Here is a 24,021-nt window from a genome sequence, read left to right as displayed (position 1 = left end):
TAGGCTTCAAAAGATTAGATTTTTATCAATAAACGTTGATAAACACTGATTTCAACATACACACACAAACCAACACAAAAATATTTCCATCAATGAGGATAAAAGTTTATAGACAGGAAAAGCAAGAAAAATGCTGCTTGAGAACTTAGAGTTTGATTTAAGGACATTTACTTTGTGTATTTTGACATGTGATGTTGACAATTTGTGTTTTAACAGTTATAAAGCTTTAACTATCTGAATCCCAACATCTACTGTCATTAAATAATTATTGTCTGACACCCCCCTTGTCTGACCTTGCAAAAATTTTCCACAATTGTGAAAGTTTAAATATATAAAAATTAACAAAAAAGCTTAAAACCCACAATTTTGTACAACTGTGAACATTTTTATCGTTTAAATCAAAACCAGTGCTTAAAAATAAACATTTTCTGTCGAAATTATAAAAAAAAATGAAAATCAAATTCTGCCAAGCCTACTTACAAGCAGCTGTTCTCAGAGGCAAACTAAACATTTAGCCATTGCCCAAGTAGCGGCTTCCCCAAGGCAAAATTTCTCCTCAGGTTACCTCTCAGGAAGCATCTGAATGAACTATATAGATCCACTAACATTCCAGAAGTAGAGATTTAAAAAACAAACAGAAAACCTCTTACTTTTCAAACCATAAAGTGAGATTAGTGGTGTGCCGTATCATTTTGAGAAGGTTGGGAGAATTAATTTCTTTATCTTCCTTGGTCCACACACTTCCAACTAGTTCTGATGGCTGCACAGCTCTAAAAGAAATAATAAAAAAATAAAGCATAATATAAAACTTTTAAAAAAAGACTACCATTATTCCAAAAAAAGTCTTAATTATCAGTGAATTTTAATTTAGTGAAGGACCACTGCTTGGAAAAAAAAAAATACTTAGCTTACAGCAGACTACCATGATCTCAGAATCAGGAGCTATTCTCCTCTACTATAGTGAAATTAATAGTATGTTTTAATTATAGGTGCTTAGATACCTTGATGTACATGATATAAACATACAAATATTTTCACTTCGTGGTGCATCTTTAAACTCTTTTGCTGCATAATTAACAACCTAGCACACGACATGTGTCAAGAGGGTATGCCAATAGCGGGGATCTGTACAGAGGGCCTGCAGAAGTAATTTTGGGAATATTTTGAGTTTATGTAATAATTAGTATAGTAAATTCAGTTTTTCAATGGAGGAAAAATACCTGTAAAGATCTGACTCGAGTAAAGTGAGCTGTCGAGCAATTTCTATTGGGTGCAAAGTGAGCAAGTCAAAAGTTTCTGGCTGTCCTGGCTTGCTTATATGCCACTCAATTGCAGGAGGTGAACTTTCAAAAGTAATATTGTGGCTTGGCCCAATGGCTTGTGCCTGCTTTTTCCGGTAGATTATCTTTGTGATTGATTCAACCCATTTCTTCATAGCTTTACCTGGAATAAAGACATCATTAATATTTATTTAACCCTTTTAATTCTGTGTTTCTCCAAAGAGGCTAATGTCAATTTTTAAATCTCCGTGTTACAAACATTGTGCCTCAATACTCAGAGGTAAGTGGCTCACTCACACAAAGCCAAGCAGCGGCAAAGCTAGAAATAGCAGTAGGAGCCCAGTGATCTTGGTAGTAGCATGTACGTAATTCCTTCTGAATTAATGGGAGTTTCACACATGGAACTGAAGGGAAAACTGGACCCCAGAAAAAACAGTTACTAACCTTTTCTGTAAATGTTGTTCTTTGAGATGTGTTGACCATGTCCATTCCACTTCAGATGTGTGGATGGCCAGTGTGTTAGTGTTGAACATCCTTCCATTAGTGGTACCTGTTGGGGCAGAGCCGCCCTCAACCTCTCTCAGTTCCGTCTTATCGGACAGACTCCAATAAAGAGGGGAAGGAAGGTGCGTTGTGGAATGGACACGTGCAACACATCTTGAAGAACAACAGTTACAGAACAGGTTAGTAAGCATTTTTTCTTCGGGTGATTGCACATGTCCCTTTCAAGTCAGGTGACTCACAAGCATTACAAACTGGAGGTGGGATCAGAATCTACCTAAATAATGATTAAAGGACCACACGTCCAAATCTTCCATCATCTCTAGACTGCTGGATGATGGTATAATGAGACACAACAGTATGAACTAATGACCAAGTTGCAGCTCTACAAATGTCCTGTACAGGCACATGAACTAGAAAAGCTCAGAAGCTGCTTGTTATCTTGTTGAATGTGCCAGCACTGTGCTGGGCAGAGTCGCAATGTGTCGTAGCACAAATGTATGCAGTAGGAAATCCATAATGATTATTCTTTGAAATAAGACCCTTCAAACTGTCTGCCACTGCCACAAACAGCTGTGAGGACAATCTAAACAGTTTCTTCCAAGGAGAAAGCTAATGCTCTCCTGACAGCCAATGCATGGAATCTTTCCTTGTCCTTATGAGAATGAAACTTCTGAAAGAAGATTGGTAAGTATATTGGCTGATTGGTAAGTGTGACATTACTCTGGTCAGAAATTTTGGATGTGGGCATAAGTACACTTTGTCTTTGTAAAAGACTGTATAAGGTGGGTCAGACACCAGGGCTTGCAATTTTCCTACTCTCTGAGGAGAGACAATCGTCACCACAAAGTTCACTTTCATTAAAAGATGAAGTAATGAGCAGGTAGCCAACAGATCAAAGGGAGGACCAATCAGCCTTAACACCAGATTTAAGTCCCAAGGAGGGATAGGATACTCCACTTGGAGAAATAAAGGGTCCAGACCCTTTAAGAACCTGAATGACACTGGTTTGGAGAATACAGAGCAATCTGCAATTGGAGGGTGGAAAGTGGAGATAGCTGCTAGGTGAACTCTGATGGAAAGACCTTGATGTTTCAGCTGTAACAAATAGTCCAGGATATGCTGTATAGGAGCCCAGAGTGGAGAAACACCTTTCTGCTGAGACCACAAGAACTGCTTTCATGTCAACAGGTAAGTGTACTTAGTAGGTGGTTCCTGCAGCTATTCAAAAGAATGTTTTGTATATTCCTTGGACAGACCTCCTGAGGTACTTCCCATGGAATATCCAGGCTGTAAGATGAAGAGTCACTGGTTAGGATGAAGGAGGTGACCGTAGTTCTGAGAGATCAGGTCTGATTCTGGAGGTTATGTCAGCGGAGCCCAAATTGAGAGGCTCAGCAGAGTGGAAAACCAATACTGGGAAGGCCCCACTGGTGTTATGAGGATTGTACGAGCATGATCCTGCTTGATTTTTTATAATAATATGGGGAGGAGCAGAACTGGAGGGTAAAGCATAGATGAGTCTGTCCTTCAGGGTAACAGAAAAGCATCTGTCAGGGATGCTGGATTGTGACCCACTCTTGAGAAAAAAAACAAAAACAAAAAAAATTGCTGACACTTTCAGATGTGACGAGTTGTAAACAGGACTACATGGGGAACCTCTATACTTGAAAAATGACTCTTACTATATTTGGCTGGAGATACTACTCATGGTGACTGGTGAAAGACCTGCTCAAGGAATCTACTAAAGTGTTCTGAATACCCAGACGGTGTTTAGGGTGAACCTTATTGGTGATACAAAACTCCCAAAGCTGTATTCCCCCTTAACACAGGAGATTCAATCTGGCCCCTCCTTGTCTGTTCACATAAAACATTGCTGCTGTATTCTCCATAAGAACTAGGAAATTTCTTCTTTTCTGTGGGGAAGGAAAGTGTGATAAGCTAAGTGAAGAGCTCTCAACAACCTCACATTTATGTGGAGAGCTATCCATCTCTTGGCCAGACCAGAGACTCCCCAGGTGGGTTCTGCAACCTAGCGAAGAAGCCTCTGTAACCAAAGTCAATGTTGATTGTAGAGGAACAAAAGGAACTCTCATATGTACATTGGCTGGATACACTCACCAGTTCAGAGAGCTTAAGACCTTCTCTCAGTCCTACTAGCTGTAGATGGCAATGAAGGTGTTTGCCAAACCACCTTTGTGGGTTCTAGAATATCCTCATTTATGGAGAGAGCCACTCAGGAGGCCTTGCTGACCCCAAAATGTCCACCAATCTGTGCATGCTTATCTGAACTACTTCTACCTGTAATTCCAGGGAGGAAGCAACCCTCTTCAACAGAGGTGGAGCCTCCCTTTACAATTCCACTGGAGGAACCACTGGGCCAGTGCCCAACAGCTGAGCTCTATCTGCAGGTAAGTCAGAATGAGCATTCATTGGTGCTAGACAAGAAGTCTCCTGAACCGCTGGTGAAACTGGAACGGACCGAGACAGGAGACTGTGTGCTGCATCTTATGCCTCTGGCATTGAGAGGTTCCCTTGATGCTGTTGCTGCTGCACTGAAGAGGTCAGCACCCCTGGCTGGGATGGTGCTCCAGCAGTGGTCAGTCTCAACAGCACCTGTACTGGAGTAAAGGACCCTGCCTAACATGCTATTTGCACCAGGGAGTGTCTCCTCATCAAGGACACTCTTTCCTGTTTCCCAGCATGCTTGCTGGTTGACAGTGGTGGGAACCTCAATCTCTTAGAGGGTGGATCCTTCAACTCACCCTACCATTGTTTCTTCCTTAGCACCAGGGAAGAAGATGGGTGCCGAGACTCCACAATGTCCAGAGAAGCATGCCTAACAGAAGTAAAGGCTTGGTGCCCACTCTGGGCAGCAGGAAAGCTCTGAAGGTGGACACAGAGCCGTCTCCATGAGGCAGTAACATAGTCTCACCTTTCTGTCCCTTTTAGTTTGGGGATTAAAGTCCCTGCAAATTTGGCGCCTGCCCCAGACATTAGTCTCCCCAAGGCACTTCAGATGCCTGCAGGGCAGGTCACTTATTGGTATCAACTCGTAGCATTTGGTGCAAGGCTTGAAGCCCAGAGACTGAGTGGCGCCTTGGTACTGGGCATCAGCTCCCAGACAAGTGGAAACCAAAATATACACCAAGAACAATACTAAATAAAACAAACATATCTCAACTAACTATAAAACTACAGATGAGTACCAACTATATATACTAGAAAAACAAATTCCCAGCAAGGGAAAAAAACACTTGCAAGAGCAAGCTACCATGCTCTGACTACTTTCATGAGTGGTAAGAAGGATCGGAGGGGAGGCTGGGGGCAGCTCTACCCTTCATAACAATGAGCAGCAGTATGAGGTAGCAAAGGGCATACTTCCTGCGCTGACAGGTATCACTGTGGAATGGACACATGCAATCATTCAAAGAACTCCTGCACCCCAGTCTTATGCTCTGTCCACAAGACCGGAGATTTCCAAACTGGCCAGTCTACATAATTTGCTGACAGTCCACTGTGAACTGATTAGTCACATGCTTGTTCTCTTCCTGTTTCAAGCCGCTAAATATACATTAAACACTTTCCTAATATAACCTTTTCCTGTATGCAACAGCTGTAGCTGCCACAGGGATGTTTCATTATTAAAAATGAATAATGTTTGCTACACAATTATGAACTGGAGTGGGGGGGCAGCCTATGTGATAACCTCTCCAGATGTAGCCCATACTGTGAAACAGCCTGAGAATCCCTGCTCTAAAGTACACTGTTTCCTCCATTAAGCTTTTATGAAAGTTACTCCTAACTATAGCTTAAGGGATTTCCCCCAATAAGCAGGTGACCAAAGACTATTTTGACCTGCTTTCAAAACCAACCACTCAGTTGCTGGCAATTTCCAATTATAGCAATTCATTTTCAGTATAACTAGAATCACATTTTGCTATCAGAGTTAAGTAACATGGATCATATTTTTCTGAACAGGCACCATATTTTTGGGAATGAAAATAGCAGTTGACTTTTAAATAAAGGTTTATTCAGGGTATGCACAATGCGTATGAGTAACGTAAGTCATCATAAGCACCCATTTCATTTTCCTTCATCCACTGACCGCAACGAAGCATCACCACGTAACAAAGATGTCTAACACTGGACATATTCTAAAATGCTATTTATTTTAATCATAAATACCTCTGACTGTCCCAATGAATTCTTCCAATCGGTGCAAAAGATCTACATCTCTCTCAAAGTCATAGAAGTGGTGTTCTACCCAGTGTCGGCATACATTTAACACTCTACAACATTAAAGGAGAGATTATAAACACTTTGTGGGAAGAGACTGTCTGTTAGTCTATGTCTGACAGTGCCTGGCACTCTGGCTAAGATGGGATCTCCAGGTGCTACTGTAAGAATTAGACCATACAGGAGGGTGAACCAAGGGATCAATTGCAGCTAATATACAGTTTTCATTTTACATTAAATATTCACAAAAGAATGTGCACAGCTAGTTCTTGCCTTAAATACATTTACCGTATATACTCGTTCATAAGCCAAATATTTTTGGTAAAAAAGTGACATCAAAGAGCGGGGGGCGGCTTATAAACGGGTCTACACCAAAATGTGATCATTTTAAACTCTATGGAATCATTGAATATTTAATACATTGTCATTTTGTTTACCTGGAGCATCTGCAGGCATGGAGCCCCTCAGCTCCCTGTGGCTGCAGTTTGCCGTTCCCAGCCAGTGGGAGCTGAGAGGCTACATGCCTGCAGACGCTCCAGGTAAACAAAACCTCCCGACCCGCCAGCAGCTTACCCTGACGACCAGGAGCCAAAGTTTGCCAACCCCTGAAATATAGGTTCAGCTTATGAAAGGGTCATACAGTTTTTGCTATTTTTACCTAACCATCTTGGGGTTGGGTGGGGGTGGGGGTGTCAGCTTATAAACGAAAGGACTAATGAACGAGTATATACGGTATATATTAATTTCACCTGAAAGCTCTGAAGAATGCTGTCAGTTAGAAAACAATGTTACTTACTTAGGTCACATCTACATTAGGAATGCTTTGCTGGTATAGATGTAGCAATATACTACTCTAGTAAAGCACCTCTAGAGTGGATGCAGCTTATACTGGCAAAACTGAGGGATTGTCTTCACTATGGAGCTAAATCGGTGCTGCTGCAATTGACGCAGCAGCATCGATTTAGCGGGTCTAGTGAAGACACGCTCAATTGATGGAAGAGCACTCTCCCATCGATTCCTGTACTCCACCTCAACAAGAGGTGGAAGCAAGGTCAGTGGGAGAGCATCTCCTGCTGACATAGCGGAGTGTGGACCCTGTGATAAGTAGATCTAAGCTACATTGTCTTGAATTACGCTACTAACATAACTCACATTACGTAGCTTAGATCAACCGGCACCTGTAGTGTAGACCAGGCCTGAGATTTTGCCAGCATAGCTTATTACAGCTCCCTGAGTAAAACAAGCTACACAGGCAAAAGTGCAGGTTTGCCAGTATAACTAAGTCTACAGTAGCCTTACTGCTCCATCCCTCAAGCCACTAGAAGCACAGATTTCAGAAAACGCATTAGGTAGCATTAGTGCCTAATTTGCATCATAGCATTTTAGAACCTAAAACTTTATAAAAGCTGACCCCTTAACCTGTCCTCACTTCTCCTCTATTTCAGAGAGTTTCAGAAGGATTCCAAAGTATACCAAAGGTGGGAGGGATAAGGGTGCATCTGCAGAGATAATACATTCAGAGAACTTCATTTATAAGAAAATCACTTTTTTTTGTTGTTATCCAATGAGTTATCTACCGTAAAGAAAGGAGCTTTGTGGTTCTATAACTGTTTATATGCTGAATCAACGAAACTGAGGATGCGTTATTAGGTGGGAATCAGGGTCCTGATTGCTGTGATACAAACTAGGCATAAGTGCCTCCTCATAGCTTTACCACTTTGTCAGTGACTCTGTGGCTCATGAAGAATGAAGAGACTCCTTGTGGGAATCTGCAGAGGCACTCCACGAAGGAGAAGTTTTATATCTGCATTTCTCTAATACTCACCGCAGCTGTACAGGTTGTATATATTCTTTCCTAAATCGTTTCAACTCTGCACTAAGAGGCTGATCTCCATTCTCCATAGCTATACGATCAGCTTCTGTTGGCTCAGGCTCTGGAATTTCAAACCTAGCATGGGAAAAACAAAAAAGTCTAAACCTTTACATTCATTTAAATGATGTAAACAGGAACCAGTAAATTTGTTGTGTTAACCTCTCTCAGACCATGCACTAACAAAACTATTAAGAGTTTGATTCAATTGAAGATACCTCTGCTTTCTCCCCTGCTAGTCAAAAAGTTTAGAGGGTTTCCATTAAATCAGACCCTTACTAGTTAGTAAGTGTAGAAAATACCACTTACTAAATTGGAAATAATAATAAATGTATCTTATGTCACTACATAAAAAAAATAAAAATAGAAGATAGCAACACAGTCACAGTATGTGCCAATACAGACTGCAAAATGACAAAACCTTTGGGGCAAGATCCTCATCTGGTGTAACTCAGCGTAACTCCATTGACTTCAATGGAACAGTATCAATTTACATCACTTGAGGATCAATCTTTTGGACCTCATAATCCTTGGATTTGAAAATTTTTAAGAGAGACCAGTGACAAAAATTGAAGCCATCTTTTTTAAATGTTAAATTTTAAAATAAAAAGATTTTTTTTAATCCCACACCACATTAAAAAAAGAAAAAAGAAAAGAGATCCCTTCTCATATGGACCAATGCAGCAAGCACTCCAGTGAAGATACAAAAAAGTCACATACCTTTCTATCAGAAGACTCAATAGTTCTTGAGGTTTGCAAAAGGATCTATATGTCGTGAGAAATGTCCGAACAAAATTTGGGTCTAGGACACACAAAAAAAACATTGCTTTCTTTTCAACAAATTTGCTAATTATAATACTTCACAAGTATTCAAAGTGAATGGTTTTCTTTAAACCTAAGTGTACTTGAAAACACTCGGACTATTAATGGATACCTGTTATACAGTACACTGAACATTTCCCTGTTTTAGTGGCAAGTTAGTACTTTTTGGTATGGCAATACAAGGCAGAATGAATAAAATCAATTTCAAATGCATTTTAAAATTATTCACAGAAAACACTTGTTTTTCCCCTCTCAATTATTAAAAGAACTGGAAAAATTCTTACAATGTTGCACTTAGTGCATTTTTATAAATGCACATAAATGCCATTTTATGAGTGAGTCATCTAGTCCAGCACCCTATTTATGACAGTGACCAGTGCCAGATGTTTCAAAAGAAGGAGTCAGAAACCCTATAATGGGCTATTATGGAATAACTTTTTCATAGGGAGATGTTTCTTCCTAATTCCATCACTAGTGTGACCACTGCTGGATAGTGTGTCCACTTCTGCTGTCCACCAAGAAAAGTATGGAAAAATTAGAGAGGGTTCAGAGAAGAGACACAGGAATGATTAAAGGATTGGAAAACATGTCATATTGAGATAATCAAGGAGTTCAAGTTATATTTAGTTTACCAAAGAAAGTTGGGGTTACTGATCACAGGCTAAAAGTATCTACAGTGGGAACAGAAATTTGGTAAGAGGGCTCTTCAGTCTAGCAGACAAAAGGTATAACAAGATCCAATGGCTGGAAGTTGAAGCCAGAAAACTTCAGACTAGGAAAACGGCACAACTTTTTAGCAGTGAGAGTTCTCCCGCCAGCATAATTAAACTGCCCCCAACGAGCGATGGTAGCGATGTCAGCGGGAGAGCTTTATCTGCCAATGAAGTGCTGTCCATACCGGTGCTTCTGTCAGTGAAACTTCTGTTGGTCAGGGGGGTGTTTTTCTCAGACCCCTGACCAACAAAAGTTTTGCAGACAAAAGTGCTAGTGTAGACAAAGCCACAGATACTGTCTTAAGTCCATGATTTTTGGTCTTTAGCAGAGTTATGGATTTACGTTCCCAGGATCATCTTTTGAAGGCGTTTCCTTGGAGGACAAGGACTAAAAGGTCAGATATGGAGTGATCTTTTCGTAAAAAGCGTTTGCCCACAGGTGATATGGTGTTTTTCTTTTTCTGTGTTCATTCCACTCCCCGTTAGATTTCCACCACAACTTTAGCAATCACCATCCCTCCATCAAGCTCTCTCTAGAACACCCCCATGCCCCTAACCCTGCTTTGTTGTAGAATGGTAGAGGTGTTACCTACCCACTTCACCCCAAATGGTCTCTCCTAACATGTGTTAACTCCTTATCTGTTCCACCTTGTATTTAGCTGTGACACTCTGAATACCTTTCGCAGACCTGAAGAAGAGCTGTGTGTAATTTCAAAAGCTTGTCTCTTTCACCCACAGAAGTTGATCCAATAAAAGATATTAATTCACCCACCTTGTCTCCTTAATAAGACAGTCATGCAAATAATGAAAATTGGGGATTTCCCTTTACTCAGTATGGGACGAGAATGTCATTTTTACAGAGCTGAACTGCACTTTTACACTTAAAGACAAAACCTTTCAAACTTGAGTGCCAAACAGTAGGTGTTTACATCCAGAACAAGGAGCACTTGAATTTTTTAGATGCCAAACAATGGTAGTTGTAGGCAGTCAGCACATGTGAAAATCAGGCCCCCTATTTAGATACCTGACTTGGCTCCAAACTCAGAAACCATGAGCAAAACTATTTAACTATTTGCCTATAAGTAGCAGTGTTTCCACAGAATGATTTTCATTATATATTATTAAAACACACAATGTGTACCCTAAACATGTTTTGTTTAAACCAAAGAGTAGAATGCTTCCACATAATTTAAAAATTTCTTGGCTATTCTACATCTGAGTCATAGCTATTGTTATTTACATTAGAATTTGAGATCAATGTTTAGAGCCACAGAATCCACAGCAGCATAGCTGCATTTGAGGTAAATACAGCAAAACAAATCTAACTTTTTTTCCTTTCAGTTTCTGATTACAGGTGTTATCTTACCAACAAAATCAGTGGCTTAAAAATAATGTATATTATATAGCTAACCAATTTGTAGGTAAAAAAAAATACAGACAACTCCACTTAGTCAGGATGTCCGCTCATGTGATAATTCTCCCTTCAATACAGCCAATTTAAAAGCTAAAAAAGAACAATAACTTATTCTACAAGGATTTATAAATAATCACCCTTGAATTCCTTAAGAAAGGAAACGGACACTATGCTGACGCACAAATACTCTTAACATATCAAAGCTTTAAAAATAGAACAGCACTGCCCTATAGATAAAAAAATTGCCAGGAGCCCCTAACCTTAATGCTCTTACACAAACATCAGGAAAAGGGGGGGCGGGGGAGAGAGACACACAAACAGGTTTATGCAAACAGGGTCAAATGGTCTCCTTTAGTGTTTAAACTCTGTGGAAAGGGGCTTGATGTAGGGGAAATTTCTCCATGCAGAGATATATTGAACTGTCCCATTATAGGGAGGATGCAGTGGTTTGCCATGCCTCATGGAAAAGGCTGTGGGGCCTGCCTCCAAACCTGGCGACTCCCAGGAGGCCTTCGTCATTATACTGGCTCTGGCCACTGGTGGATGCCTGACTCCCTGGCAGTACTACACCACTGCAGCTGCTCTATCAGAGATTTCACCTTGGTGCCAATGGGAACATTTTTTGCAGATAAGTCAATGTAGCCTGGGGGACAGGCAGGTCCACCCCAGTAGATGAAATCTTGCATAATCAATCATTATGGACCTCTGACTGCAAAAAAAAAGAGATCTGATATTTGATTTTGCCCCAGATCATTCATGTCTTGAGTTTGCAACTAATTTAGCTACACTCTGCTGTTACTTAGAGCACACTTCGTTTATGTCACCTTAGAGTGCCAGGCCCACACAATAAAAGCCTGCTTTATAGGATGTAAGACCTTCGGGGCAGGAACCAAATTTTTGTTCTGTGTTTGTAAAGTACCTAGCATGATGGGATCCTGGTCCATGCCTAGGGCTCCTATGCACTACAAATAATAAATAATAATGCTCACAGCTAGAGAAGTTACATCTTTAAGTTGAAGCACTAAGAGATTTGTGTGCAGCAGTTGCACTGTTTGAGAAAAGGTGTGATTGTGCAATAAGAGACTAACATAATGCATATGCACAAAGGTGCAGAATTAAGGTTGAACACAATTTTTAAACTTCTCTTAACAGAATTTTATGTATGGTGGGAAAACAAATTCTACAATCTGGAATTATTTGGCTAGATGTCATCAGAATGCCCTTTCTTAAGCACCTGAATAGGTCTTGTAAGATGAGCAAATGGAGCCATACTCTCAGCTCATGCACATTATTTAAAGACAATAGGGGCAGTGATACTGTGGAGGATTGCCTCACTCACTCTGCATCTCCTAAATATGCAGCAAATCACTGCACTCTTTGCAAGGTATGTAAATTCACTAAAAAGCTAGGTGACTCACATGCATAGGCATCAAATATGTTCACTGAGACTGGATCTAGTTTCCTATGTCATAGTGCTTCCTGGCTAAGTCATTGAACCTCTGTGTTCCTTTGTTCACCAGAAAAGCATGGCTAATCACGCTTAGCATACACAGCGTTTCTCTCATTCTTGGATTTCAAAGCCCTTTGCAAAGGTAGGTATGTTGGAGTCATTAGGCATATCCCTAGATAATTCAGGAAGGTAGAAAACCACAGTATTAATGAAGTCTTTCTGTACTAGGCCTGAATGGAACCAAAGTTATTTTATGCTTGTCCAAAGTGCTTCCATATTAAACTCTAATTGAACTCCCAGGCTAATATTGAGAATGGAATGTGTAACAGCTTCTTATCAGTGTAAGACACCAGAAGATAGGGCCTCTTTTTACTATCTCCTGTTTAGTTTAGAAAGAGGGGAGGGGAGACAGGGTAATAAATTCAGAAGTAAACCAAGGTAACAGCCTTGAAAAGTTACGAGATGAATTGTCTGCTGTCAAAGATGATTTAATTGTTAACTATACACTGTATAGGAGTGGGGAGGAGACTAGTGGGGGGTAATGAGGATGCCTTGTTGAAATCATGTATAAGAAGACACACACAGCTTGTATCTGTGTGTGCAGGATTTGAGATGGTAAATATCTCCCTGGCACCTTACTTGAGCTCAAATAAACTTTTTCTGCATTCTCCACCCTGGTGTGATAATTAGTGCGACGCACACCGGGCAACGAACCACTGTTTGCTGCCTCAGGCCTTTTTGGGCCGGCAACAGTCTTGGCGTCCCTGGGTGGGCTCGAGGCAAAATTATGCCTTGCCCGGACTCCTCCAATGGCCGGTGGACGACAGTCACAGCCGATGCCAGCGCGCACCGGTGCTTTTACCGGGGGCCTCGGCAGGGACGTGTCAGACCGACCTTGGAAGGCACAACGGTGCAACGCACTCAGATAGTGGAGAAGCAGCTGCGGGCGACGGTGAGGAACCGGTCCTGTGGAAAAGGTAGGAACAGTTCAGTGCTGTTAACCTTTTGTTTGCCTGTTAAGACCTGGGGACGCCCAGTGTCTTCCCATAGGTATGGGGCAGGGATGGAGTACAGGCAGGGCATGGTGTATGCCCCCAGAATGCATTCTAGCAAATTGGAAAGTGTTTGGTTTGGATCCAATGATTAAGGGTAAACTAAAAAGGTTCTGTACAGTTGACTGGCCTCAATATCAACTAGAGAGCCAGGAAAGGTGGCCACCAGAAGGATCACTTAATTACAACATGATCCTTCAATTACTTTTGTTTTGTTAGCAAATGGGTAGCTTTTGAAACTGTTTGTATAAAGAGCTCTTGTAAAAATCCCCCACCATATGCCCCAGAGCTGCACTGGGAGGAGGATTGTCCGTAGGAATAATGGTCTTGGTGTGTGTGTGTGTGTGTGTATACCAGTGTGAGTGTCTGTTGCTGGAAGACGCCCAGATTAACCTGTGAAGCAAATGCTAATGATCAGGAGTAGTCTAACGCAAGCCCAGTAACTAGTGGATCTTTAGGAGATCCGACCCACGGTGGGCTGACTCAGCCTGGCATCGTCCGGCGAGGAAGCTGCCTGGGTCTAGGAATGTGTGAACCTATCTTCCCTCCCCCCCCTTCCTTTCCGTGTGGGCTACTGACAGTCTGATCATCTCATTGAATGCAATTAGAGTATACGGCGTTGTGTCTCCCAGAGACTAGCCGACGCTCTTTGCTGAAAGGAGATGTAGAAGAGTCAGTCATCCTCGTTAATCTCTCCTGTGTGAGTGTCCTGTAGGGAGAGATTCTTAGTTTATGAGCCGCTAGCGCGGACAGGGCCCCCCTCTTTGTGTGTGTAAGTGGAAAAGGGGGAAGGGACAGTCTAAACGTTCTACCTCACCCCCTAAGGGTACCCCAGCATAGTACATGTACGTACATTATGGTCCTGAAACCTGCAGGTATTTAGAGAATTGGAATCTTTACACGCGTAAAAATCCATCTAAACAATGTCCATTAGAAGGTACCTTCAATCTAGATAAGATCATATATCTCAGAGGAGCTTTTAATTACCAAAGAAAAAGCCTCTGACACAGTGTGAGCAATTCGTCTAGGAATGGGTTAATTTGAAACTCTGCTAAGCCCAGCGATAAAGAGAGAGCTGCTCTGTGTATTAGGTCAGACTATGTTAAGTACAAAGAAAAATTGCTTTTAGCCCCAGCTGGCTGTGGGAAAATATAGACAGAGGTAAATTAAAGGTAATCTAAGTTACAGAACTGAGATTGCATTTGCAAAGCTTAACTGTTCAGTGAGATTTAACAGTTTTTGCAATCCCAGAGTTGGTATGGCTTGGTGACCTGAACTGGAATCTCTGAAAGAGACACTGCAGGAGATTCCAGGGTGTAAAAGAACAGCTCTCCCAAGAGTGGAAGCATGTTGGAAATACTGGATAAGCTGTATACAGAATAATCTCCCGTCCACCTATTCCCCTTCTCTGAATGTTATATACAGACGTGGCCAGTCTGGATATGTGTGAGTATTAAAGTGGCTTAAGGCTTGGGGAAGCTTTGGGGTTTGGTTATATGGTGTGTTTTATCCTTCCCCCAACGTCCTGCAGTAGATAAATTGGTAACAGATTTGTCACAGTTTGGTGAGTAATTGAGAATGGGGGAGCCCTATAGAATTTACACCATCTATTTGTTTTACCTTTGTTATGTTGTGTTTCTTTTGTTTGGAACTGTTGGTGTTATATGCTGAGGATTGCATGATTAAAGGTGAGCCTACTCTCAGCTGCAGTAAGTCTGAGAACTAGAAAGGGGTTCTACCCCCAGTTGCAGCAGGACTGGGCAATAGAGTAGTTGGAGAAAAAGAACAAATATGTACTTGATAACTAGAATTGAGCAATTAAGAGCATAGATCATGACCCAGACAGCAACTCAAACCTGCACCCAGGGCAAGTTGCAGGCTTTGAGACAGGATTTCTAGTTAGAAAAGGAAGCCCTGGTTAAGCAAGTACCAGTCCTTCAGGGACTTGCCAAAATTTAACTATTTGTGCTCAGCATACGCCGTAATAGTAGTGTGTTTGCTACAAGGGGAGATTAAATAATTAAACACCAGTGGGCCATGTGTTTTGCCCAGGTGGCAAGCCTCACAAGGGAAGACTTAGGTAGTCTTGTGAGTTAAAATGTTTTAGGGAAAAAGACCAGAAGGGTGGGGGCTAGTTGAGAAGCCAACCCCCCCTTAGTTAAAACTGGCAGTGGAGCAAATTGGTGTCTAGGGAAAGAACGGTTCAGCTAGAAAAGAAGGATCGGGCCCAGGCAGGCAGGCAACAGACGGAGAGATTGGAAAACAAGTTGGAAACTTTTGACGGTCTAGTGGAAGAAAGGAGTAAATAGGTATAAACATGGGGATTTCAAATACCCAGGAGGATACTTGTCATAGTGATTTAAGTTGAGAAAAGTGGTTGTTGGAGAAAACAAGTGAGTGATTTAAGGCAGTGTGAAAAGTTAACTCCGTAGTTGCTGGAGGGAACAGCAGTTGAACTTTGTAAAAACGCTAAAGAGAAAAATTCTTGGTGTCTTTGAAATGTTTGTAAATAAATTCAGGCAAAGAAATTATTAGATTGCAATCATTTGGTTATGACCCATTTAGTTGAATTATCTAAAAAATGTTTATATAGTGCTATGTAATTGAAATCTTATTAGGTTCTAAAGGCACTATAAGTGATGATGTTTTCTTTCAGTGTTTAAAAGCAGGAGTTAAAAGTACAAAGCAAGTCAGGAAGCATCTGTATTGATGCAAGTTATCTAACTGATAAAGTAGAAGTCACTGAGACCAAAGCTGCCTATGAAACATATATATGAAAATATGGGGTAATTCCCCTGTTTTGCCTGAAATCAACTAAGGTATTTGTATATTTTCAGTGATGATTGATTGCCCAGAAAGGGTAGACTTCTGTTTTTGCCTTTCAGATAATCAGAGAAAACTGATGCTAGCTGAACAGCATTCAACATACCATGCCTTTGATGGCACAGTAAAAATTATGTTTTATGTTTTATGTTCTGTCTTGTGGTGTCTGTCTGGTGGCCAAAATTGTTTTGTTTATGGGATGGTCTGGATTGGAATACAGATACTTGTTTTGTTCAACTTGGAATACAAAGTGCTTGGATAAATTGGGAAAAATGTGATATACTAAAGTCTAATACATCTCCTTAAGTAAGAGAAAGAGAAATTTTATTGGCCAAATCTTTTAATTGAAAATTGTTAATAAAACTTGCATACTAATAGTTTTTGGAAGCAAGGACATGGAAAGTTAACCCACTCCCCATATTATATTTGGATCCTTCTGGCTATCTCAGATTTCTAGCCAGAGGGCTGGGGATGGTGGGAAACTATTGGACTAGAGGCTCTATGAAATAAACTCATCAAAGTGGGTGTGCTTGTCCTAGCTTGTTGTCCCAAAGCTTTGACGAAAGTTATTTTAGTAAAAGGATAGATGTGACAAACTTTAAATAATAAGACTAATGTACTGTATAAAGGCAATGTATATGTGTTCATTGTTAGAAAAAGATGTATAAGTGAAGGCTAAGTTTCCTTTGTAGGTTAAAAGAAGCCTTTGTAGGAAAAAGGAAGAAGAACGAGTTAACTGAGGAAAAATAGCTAACATGCTGAGTTTAAAGATAGGGCATTAGCCCCATTTCAGGACACTGCTCTCAGCTAAGACTTAGCTAACAACCAAGACAAGGGAGGCTTAAATGTGCCCACACAGCTGTAAAGTCTGCAAATCGCTGACAGGCACTAATGAAATGTGTTAGGTTTCTTTTTTCACAGGTAAAGATGCACTACACAAAGACCCTAGGAGTCCTGCCACCCTTGGAACCAGGAAACTGGATTAATGTAAAGCTCCACCAACGAAAGACTGCTTTTGCTCTATGCTGGAAAGACCCTTATTAAGCCCTGCTGACCACCAACAGCGTTGTGCAGTGTCAGAATCCAGGATTTCCTGACCAAAAAGGACATTAAGGACTGACCCTGGTGTAGAAACCAAGAATTATACACTGGCAGGAAGAAATTTGTGGGACCCCTGTTTGAGACTGTGGTATTGATTAGATTTTGGGGTTTATTCTACAGGCTGCGCCCTGTGGTTTGGATAAATCCTTCAGCATGTATTGCTCACAAGGGGCTGCCATTAGATTAGCACAACAGAAAGCCTGGGTTGTTTCCTCTGCAAGAAGAGGGAATTGATCAGATCTCTGTGGACTCAGGCCAATAATACAGCAGCCATTTGAAATATTCTTACAAGCTGGGAACATGATAAGAAATTGGGCCAACTAGAAGGGGCCACTAGCCTTATTTTTAGAGCTCAGCTATCCCAAATACAGGCTGGAGTTGGTGGGTTACATGTCATTTCCACCCTCAGTTCTATGACCCAGAAGTTGCTGACAGAGATGGTATTGAGAATCACTGAGACTGGGAAGGTATTGCAGTGGGATCTGGTATATTTAGATGGATCTTGAGCACCAGACTTGGCCCACTGCCCTTACAGACTATCAGGAACCATCTGATCTGTGGTCAGGGGGATGACATACTTGGACACTTTCTGGATGGAAGTATGCACATTCACAATGCTCCTTCCAGGCATGAGGACCGGTTAGGGTGGGTGTGGGCTTCCACATACCGAATCCTACCGGGTCCATAGGGAGGATGAATGTGGGACTGAATACCCCAGCTCCCTAGAGTTTAATTGTTTTTTGTCTTCAAAGTATGAGAAAACTCAGCCAAATGTTTGTTGAGTATTCTCAAAGGGGGGGATTGTTGGAGTCATTAGGCATATCCCTAGATAATTCAGGAAGGTAGAAAACCACAGTATTAATGAAGTCTTTCTGTACTAGGCCTGAATGGAACCAAAGTTATTTTATGCTTGTCCAAAGTGCTTCCATATTAAACTCTAATTGAACTCCCAGGCTAATATTGAGAATGGAATGTGTAACAGCTTCTTATCAGTGTAAGACACCAGAAGATAGGGCCTCTTTTTACTATCTCCTGTTTAGTTTAGAAAGAGGGGAGGGGAGACAGGGTAATAAATTCAGAAGTAAACCAAGGTAACAGCCTTGAAAAGTTACGAGATGAATTGTCTGCTGTCAAAGATGATTTAATTGTTAACTATACACTGTATAGGAGTGGGGAGGAGACTAGTGGGGGGTAATGAGGATGCCTTGTTGAAATCATGTATAAGAAGACACACACAGCTTGTATCTGTGTGTGCAGGATTTGAGATGGTAAATATCTCCCTGGCACCTTACTTGAGCTCAAATAAACTTTTTCTGCATTCTCCACCCTGGTGTGATAATTAGTGCGACGCACACCGGGCAACGAACCACTGTTTGCTGCCTCAGGCCTTTTTGGGCCGGCAACAGGTATGCATGAGTAATTCTGTATTAAAAATGAGTGACAGAGGTTCAGAAGGGTTACTACCTCACCCAGTTTCACACAGCATGTAAGTGTCAGATCCAGTGGCTGAATTCAGGTCTGTGACTCTAACTCAATGCCTATCACAGTACCCGCCCAGGGCAACATAGGCAAATCAGTCAATTTTTCTGTCTCAACTTTCCAACCTATCAAATGGGACTAAAGTTCCCAGCTCTGCCACAGAATTGTGTGACCCTGAGCAAACCAAATAACCTCTCTCTGGCTCAGCGACGCCACCTCTAAGCTTTGTTAAATAGGGGTTGTAAAGCACAGGGAATTATTAAGTGCATTTGGTGGAAGAGTCAGGACTCTTCTTGGCTACCACCTTGTGCTTAGTACCATATGTAGGTTAAGGGGGCATTTTGGTGGGGAATACAGCAAAAGAAACATCTCTTTTACTAGATCCTGTGTTCCTAAAATAATTTAGAAACTGTTCCTTTCTGGGCAGATAGAACTCTGGAGAGAGGCTCATAGCTCACTGAGCACAAGCATACAAACAGGGCGTCCTACCAACACTAGGAACATTGCCAAATGTATTAATAACTTGTATCAAATCGTTGTGTATGTGCAAAGGGTGAGTCTCAAAGGCCTATAACTAAGCCAAATCAAAACAAAGCATTCACCAGAAAACTCAAAAAGGTACTTTTCCTTTGGGGCTGTTGCCCTTCTAAATACTGCCTTCATTTCCCCACGTACTTTAGTGCTCAAACTTTTCAAACCAATGTCACAAAACCAATTCTACTTAAAATGTCTTGGCTTTTGCTCTCAAACACTGCTGAACTGCCTTTGCTCCAACTTCCAAAACATTCACGGGACAGAAACCAAACAAATAAAATTTCATCCCCAAAGGCTAAAAGGTTTGAAAAGTTATGAGCAAATGAGAACAGAGACTTAAAATAGTTTTGCTGTAACTGCATCTGGAGTACTATGTTTATTTATTCATAACACATTTTAGAAAGATATTAATAAATGCAAGTGCATTCAGAGAAGAGCAATAAAAGTGATTGAGAGTATGGAGAGATTCATTGACAATAGAGATTAAAAAATGAAATATAGATAGCTTAGTTAAATGATGGGGGGGGAGGAGAATGGGACACAGGATGGACTGAAAGCCACCTACAAATATTCAAGGCTCTAATCTTGCAATGTGTAGTGTGTCAGTTCCCTGAAGGGCAGAGCACCAAGGATGGAGAGCAATTTACAATAGTTTTAATTGAATGAAATTGAGAAAGGAAAAAAATTACAGCTGAATATGAGGAAAAGCCCTCATTGCGAGATGAATTAGGGTATGGAATAGTCTCCTTATGGAAGTGTTGGAAGCACAATTAATTGGGATTTTCAAAATTAGACTGGCAAAAACACTGGAAAATGTATTCTAAAGAACAATTCCACGCTGATAGGGGTTGGACTGAATGACCTAATAAAGGGGTGCCCAACCTACAGCCCACCAGAGCACTTTAGGAGGTCCACGGCCTGCTTCAACACAATATACTAACAGCCTATTCATTAACGTTTTGTCGTCATGTTTACATCATTTTAGTTTATACAACTGTGTAAACAGACAATACAAGTACATAGAAACAATCAGTGGCGGATTTAGAGTTAGTGGGGCCTTGTGCTCAGCTTCATTCTCTCTGATCTCCCCCCCCTTTTCATTTTTCCCCCTGCATTCTCCTCCTGGGGCTCAGGGCTGAGGGTGCAGGGTCTGGCCAGGAGTTTGGGTGAGGGAGGGGGTGTGGAGCATTTACATGAGGCAGCTCCCGTTTGGTGCACGGGTTGCAGGTGGCTCTGCTTGTCCTGTACTTGCCCTGCAGGTCCCATTGGCCACGATTCTCAGAGCCGCCTCCCACCTCCTCCCCCGGCCAGGCAGGGCTGCAGCCCCTAAAGCCCGGCCCCCTTTCTGAATCCAGCCCTGCGAGCAGGGGCTGGAGAACTCAGGAGGAGCAGGGGCAGCCACACAGCTTGAGAGAAGCAACGGTTTCTCCTTCCAAGCACTGCTTCTCTCCGGCCAGCTGCGCGGCTGCCCTGTGCTCCTCCTGAGTTCTCTGGGCTGCGTTCGCAGCACTCCCGCCACCCGCACCTCCTGCCTGCTCCCCTGAGGCTGCGGGTGAGCCTCCGTCCCTGCTCTCCTGCTCCCCGCAGCCCCCCTGCAGGGGGTGCACCAGTGCTGAGCTGCCTGAGGGCCCGATCCTGGGACTCCCTGTTGCTGGGGGGCCCCATGCCAGGGCACTGTGTTTCCACAGTAAATCCGCCCCGGAAACAATCTAAATACATAAAACAAGCTGAACGTAAAACAAATCAATACAGGTGATTTTAAATCTTATTAAAATATGTAGAATCTGTTTGGCACACACAAGATTGTGCTAGGGTTTATGAGGCCCTCCTGTGTAATAATGTTGGGCACCACTGACCTAATAGATCTTCTCCATCTCTGTCAAAGAATCCAATCCCAATCTCTGATACAGTCTTGATACTGATTCCTAGCCTAAACCTATCCAAGCCAAAGAACTGCCTTAACCTCTCCCTGGTGAAAGCCAGCCTCTCCAAATGTGTTGGAAAATTCTACTACTGTAATTTGTTTTTTCCAATAGGATCTAAAGTTAGCCTTGGGATTACAAAAAGCTACAATACAGGATCTAACAATAATTGAAAAAAATCATAAGGAAGCAGAACAGAAAATTCCACAAAAATCCTACCCTCAACTCTTCAGAAAAGCATTTTTTTAAAAGAAAACGAAATAATTACATATTTTTAAAAGTAAGAATTATTCAATAATATAACATCATAAAAAATCAAAATATATAACTTTGACATGGGGAGGGGAGAAGCTTCCTTGTCTAAATTTGCAAATTACTGAATAGTTTTTAAAAAGGGTGGAGTGTTAAGGACTCAGTTATCCTAAATCAGACTGATTTTACATTAAAAGAAAAAAATACAGCATTGAGTTATTGTACTGCATACTGTTTTGACTAATAAATTTAAGACTTTAGGTTAAAAAAATGAAAAAAACAATTTTCAACTCTATCTTGGGAAGAGGCATCTTCTTTAGGAAATTTACACATTTAAAGCTTTAAAGTAGTAAACAAGAGAATGTGGTTAACATTTCTGCAAACGCAGCACATAAAATATTAAGAAGCAAGGTAACTAGGGATGAGTGCTATTATGTATCTATCTCTACCAAGTACAGATATTTGTAAAGTCGAGTATAGAAGCTTTGTCCCTTTAATAATCTGATTAAGCCTTTATACTGAAATTCAGTTAAATTTAAAGCAAGAAACATGCAACAAATTGTTCCTCCGTAACTACTAAATTGATATTATATCTTGCTTCTTTGCTGCGTGTTCATTTCACTAGCTGCCTGTGCGGGTACAGATTGAATTCAAGGCTGTAGTTTTAAAACAGAATATAGAAACTCTTTCTGAGCCTGTGGCCCTATAAATATCATCACAGCTTATGAGGTCCAAACCGATAGCAACTCCTGAAGCCTGGAACATACAGGAAGAAGTATTGTGTATGGCCCTGGTCCTAAGTACCCATGTATGAGAATAACTTTATGCACATGCATAGTGCCAGTGAGTTCAATGGACTGGGGACTACACCGCTACCCCAATATAACGCGACCCGATATAACACGAATTCAGATATAACGCGGTAAAGCAGCGCTCTGGGGGGTGGGGCTGTGCACTCTGGTGGATCAAAGCAAGTTCGATATAACGCAGTTTCACCTATAACATGGTACGGTTTTGGCTCCCGAGAACAGCGTTATATCGAGGTAGAGGTGTATATTTTTATGTCTATAGTAATGGGGCTAAATAAAGATCTCTTCTCTGGAATCCAGACCCTTAACTCAAAAACAAATTTTATTTCAGAATGTCTTTTATACTGTAAAGCATGTTGATCAGTTGAGGTTTTATTCAAACTGTTTATGGATTTTTTTTTAAAGTGTAAATCTTTTAATCTATTTTTACTGTACCAGTGTTTAGTATGCTTTTTAGGCCACAGGGAAACCTGACAACAGAACAGCTGTGGTTCTGCTGAACAAGAAAAGGCTGGATTTGAGTGGGCCAAATGTGTACGGTCCTGTTCCACAACAGCTCTGTACTTGCACTGGGGTGGGTAAGGGCAAAGCAAAGGCAGGCTGGAGGCAGAGCCACAAGAGATATTACGGTTATTATCCAGTTCTTGCCCTGTGACAGTGGTACATTACGGGCTGCAGAGAGCTTCTTCAGACACTGAGCTGAAGTGGCTTCCACACAAGCTCTGCAGCCACTATGTTAGACATCTTATATTCTTAGCCAAGCTACTGCATCGAGACACTGCACATACAGACTGGAGCTTTGCAAAACCCAAAAGATGACAGCATCTTTCTTCTCATTGTGTATTAATAAGTATTGATGCAAAGAAATTAGGAATTTAGTAAAATAATCAACAGCTTCAAATATTCTAAACCAGCTTAAAGGCTGCCTCACCTGCATACATGTGGTAGGTCAGTCTCTCAATGAGTTTCACAACAGTTCCTGCCTTGAGGATAGGGATTCCAGATTTGGGCTGCATGTTTTCTTCAAATACAATATTCTCTTCAGAATCTGGTTCTGCAAACCTATAAAGCTCAGGACTTGGAAATCTCATCTGCTCCTCCTTCTCTTCCTGTAGCATTGTTACATCTAACATTCTTTCCAGGGTGCTTCTGTACTGTAAAGATATCAATGCTGCCATCCAGTTGTTTTTCTCTTCTGCTGATTTAGCAGCAAAAATAACACTGTTCTCATCTTTTAAAATAATTTCAAAAGCATGTTTATATTCATTAGTGTCGTCTTTATCATTGATTTGTACCTTTCGCATAAAAATTTTTTCTTTCAGACGATACTCTGCATTGCTAGCACCTGGAAGTCTTGGCTGGCCATGATTCGACTTACAGCAAATCATTAGTCCATCAAAAAGGAATATGTGTCTCTCATGTTTTGCGCCTACTCGTGAGAGAGTTCCTTCCATTATAAACTCATTGCAGCACTGTCCAATGTCCTTACCCTCCCAACCATCAATGTTTTTCTGGATCTCATTCATTTTCTTGATTGCTAGTTGTTTCCCCTTCATCTGCTGACTATAGAACCGACATGCAGATTCACTTCAGTGAACGAGAGTAGTAATAAAAAAAGGAAATACCACATTAGTTCAGAAAGGATAAAATAAACTATTCCTTCCAAATGAGAAGGTAAATACACCCTCAAAGAAATACATGCTAACAAGAGAATAATTTTAATGAAACTACCAGTCCTGAGAAAGTGCTTGCTAATTCCT

The 24,021-nt window shown here is 41.3% G+C and overlaps 1 protein-coding gene across 1 annotated transcript in view; it reads right to left on the bottom strand.

The window, feature by feature from the left end:
• Positions 1-24,021, bottom strand: part of SOS1 (SOS Ras/Rac guanine nucleotide exchange factor 1) — an 89,733-nt gene that overhangs the window by 16,071 nt on the left and 49,641 nt on the right. The window contains exons 10-15 of the mRNA XM_045009885.1: positions 23,193-23,848; positions 8,611-8,692; positions 7,846-7,968; positions 5,970-6,073; positions 1,221-1,443; positions 651-770 (exon numbers count right to left, since the gene is read on the bottom strand). Coding sequence (XP_044865820.1) covers positions 651-770; positions 1,221-1,443; positions 5,970-6,073; positions 7,846-7,968; positions 8,611-8,692; positions 23,193-23,848 — 1,308 coding nt within the window. The remainder of the gene's footprint in view (positions 1-650; positions 771-1,220; positions 1,444-5,969; positions 6,074-7,845; positions 7,969-8,610; positions 8,693-23,192; positions 23,849-24,021) is intronic.

Source organism: Mauremys mutica, chromosome 3 (genome assembly GCF_020497125.1).
Source record: "Mauremys mutica isolate MM-2020 ecotype Southern chromosome 3, ASM2049712v1, whole genome shotgun sequence".
Classification (NCBI taxonomy): domain Eukaryota; kingdom Metazoa; phylum Chordata; order Testudines; family Geoemydidae; genus Mauremys; species Mauremys mutica.
This window is presented reverse-complemented; position numbering and strand designations above follow the sequence as displayed.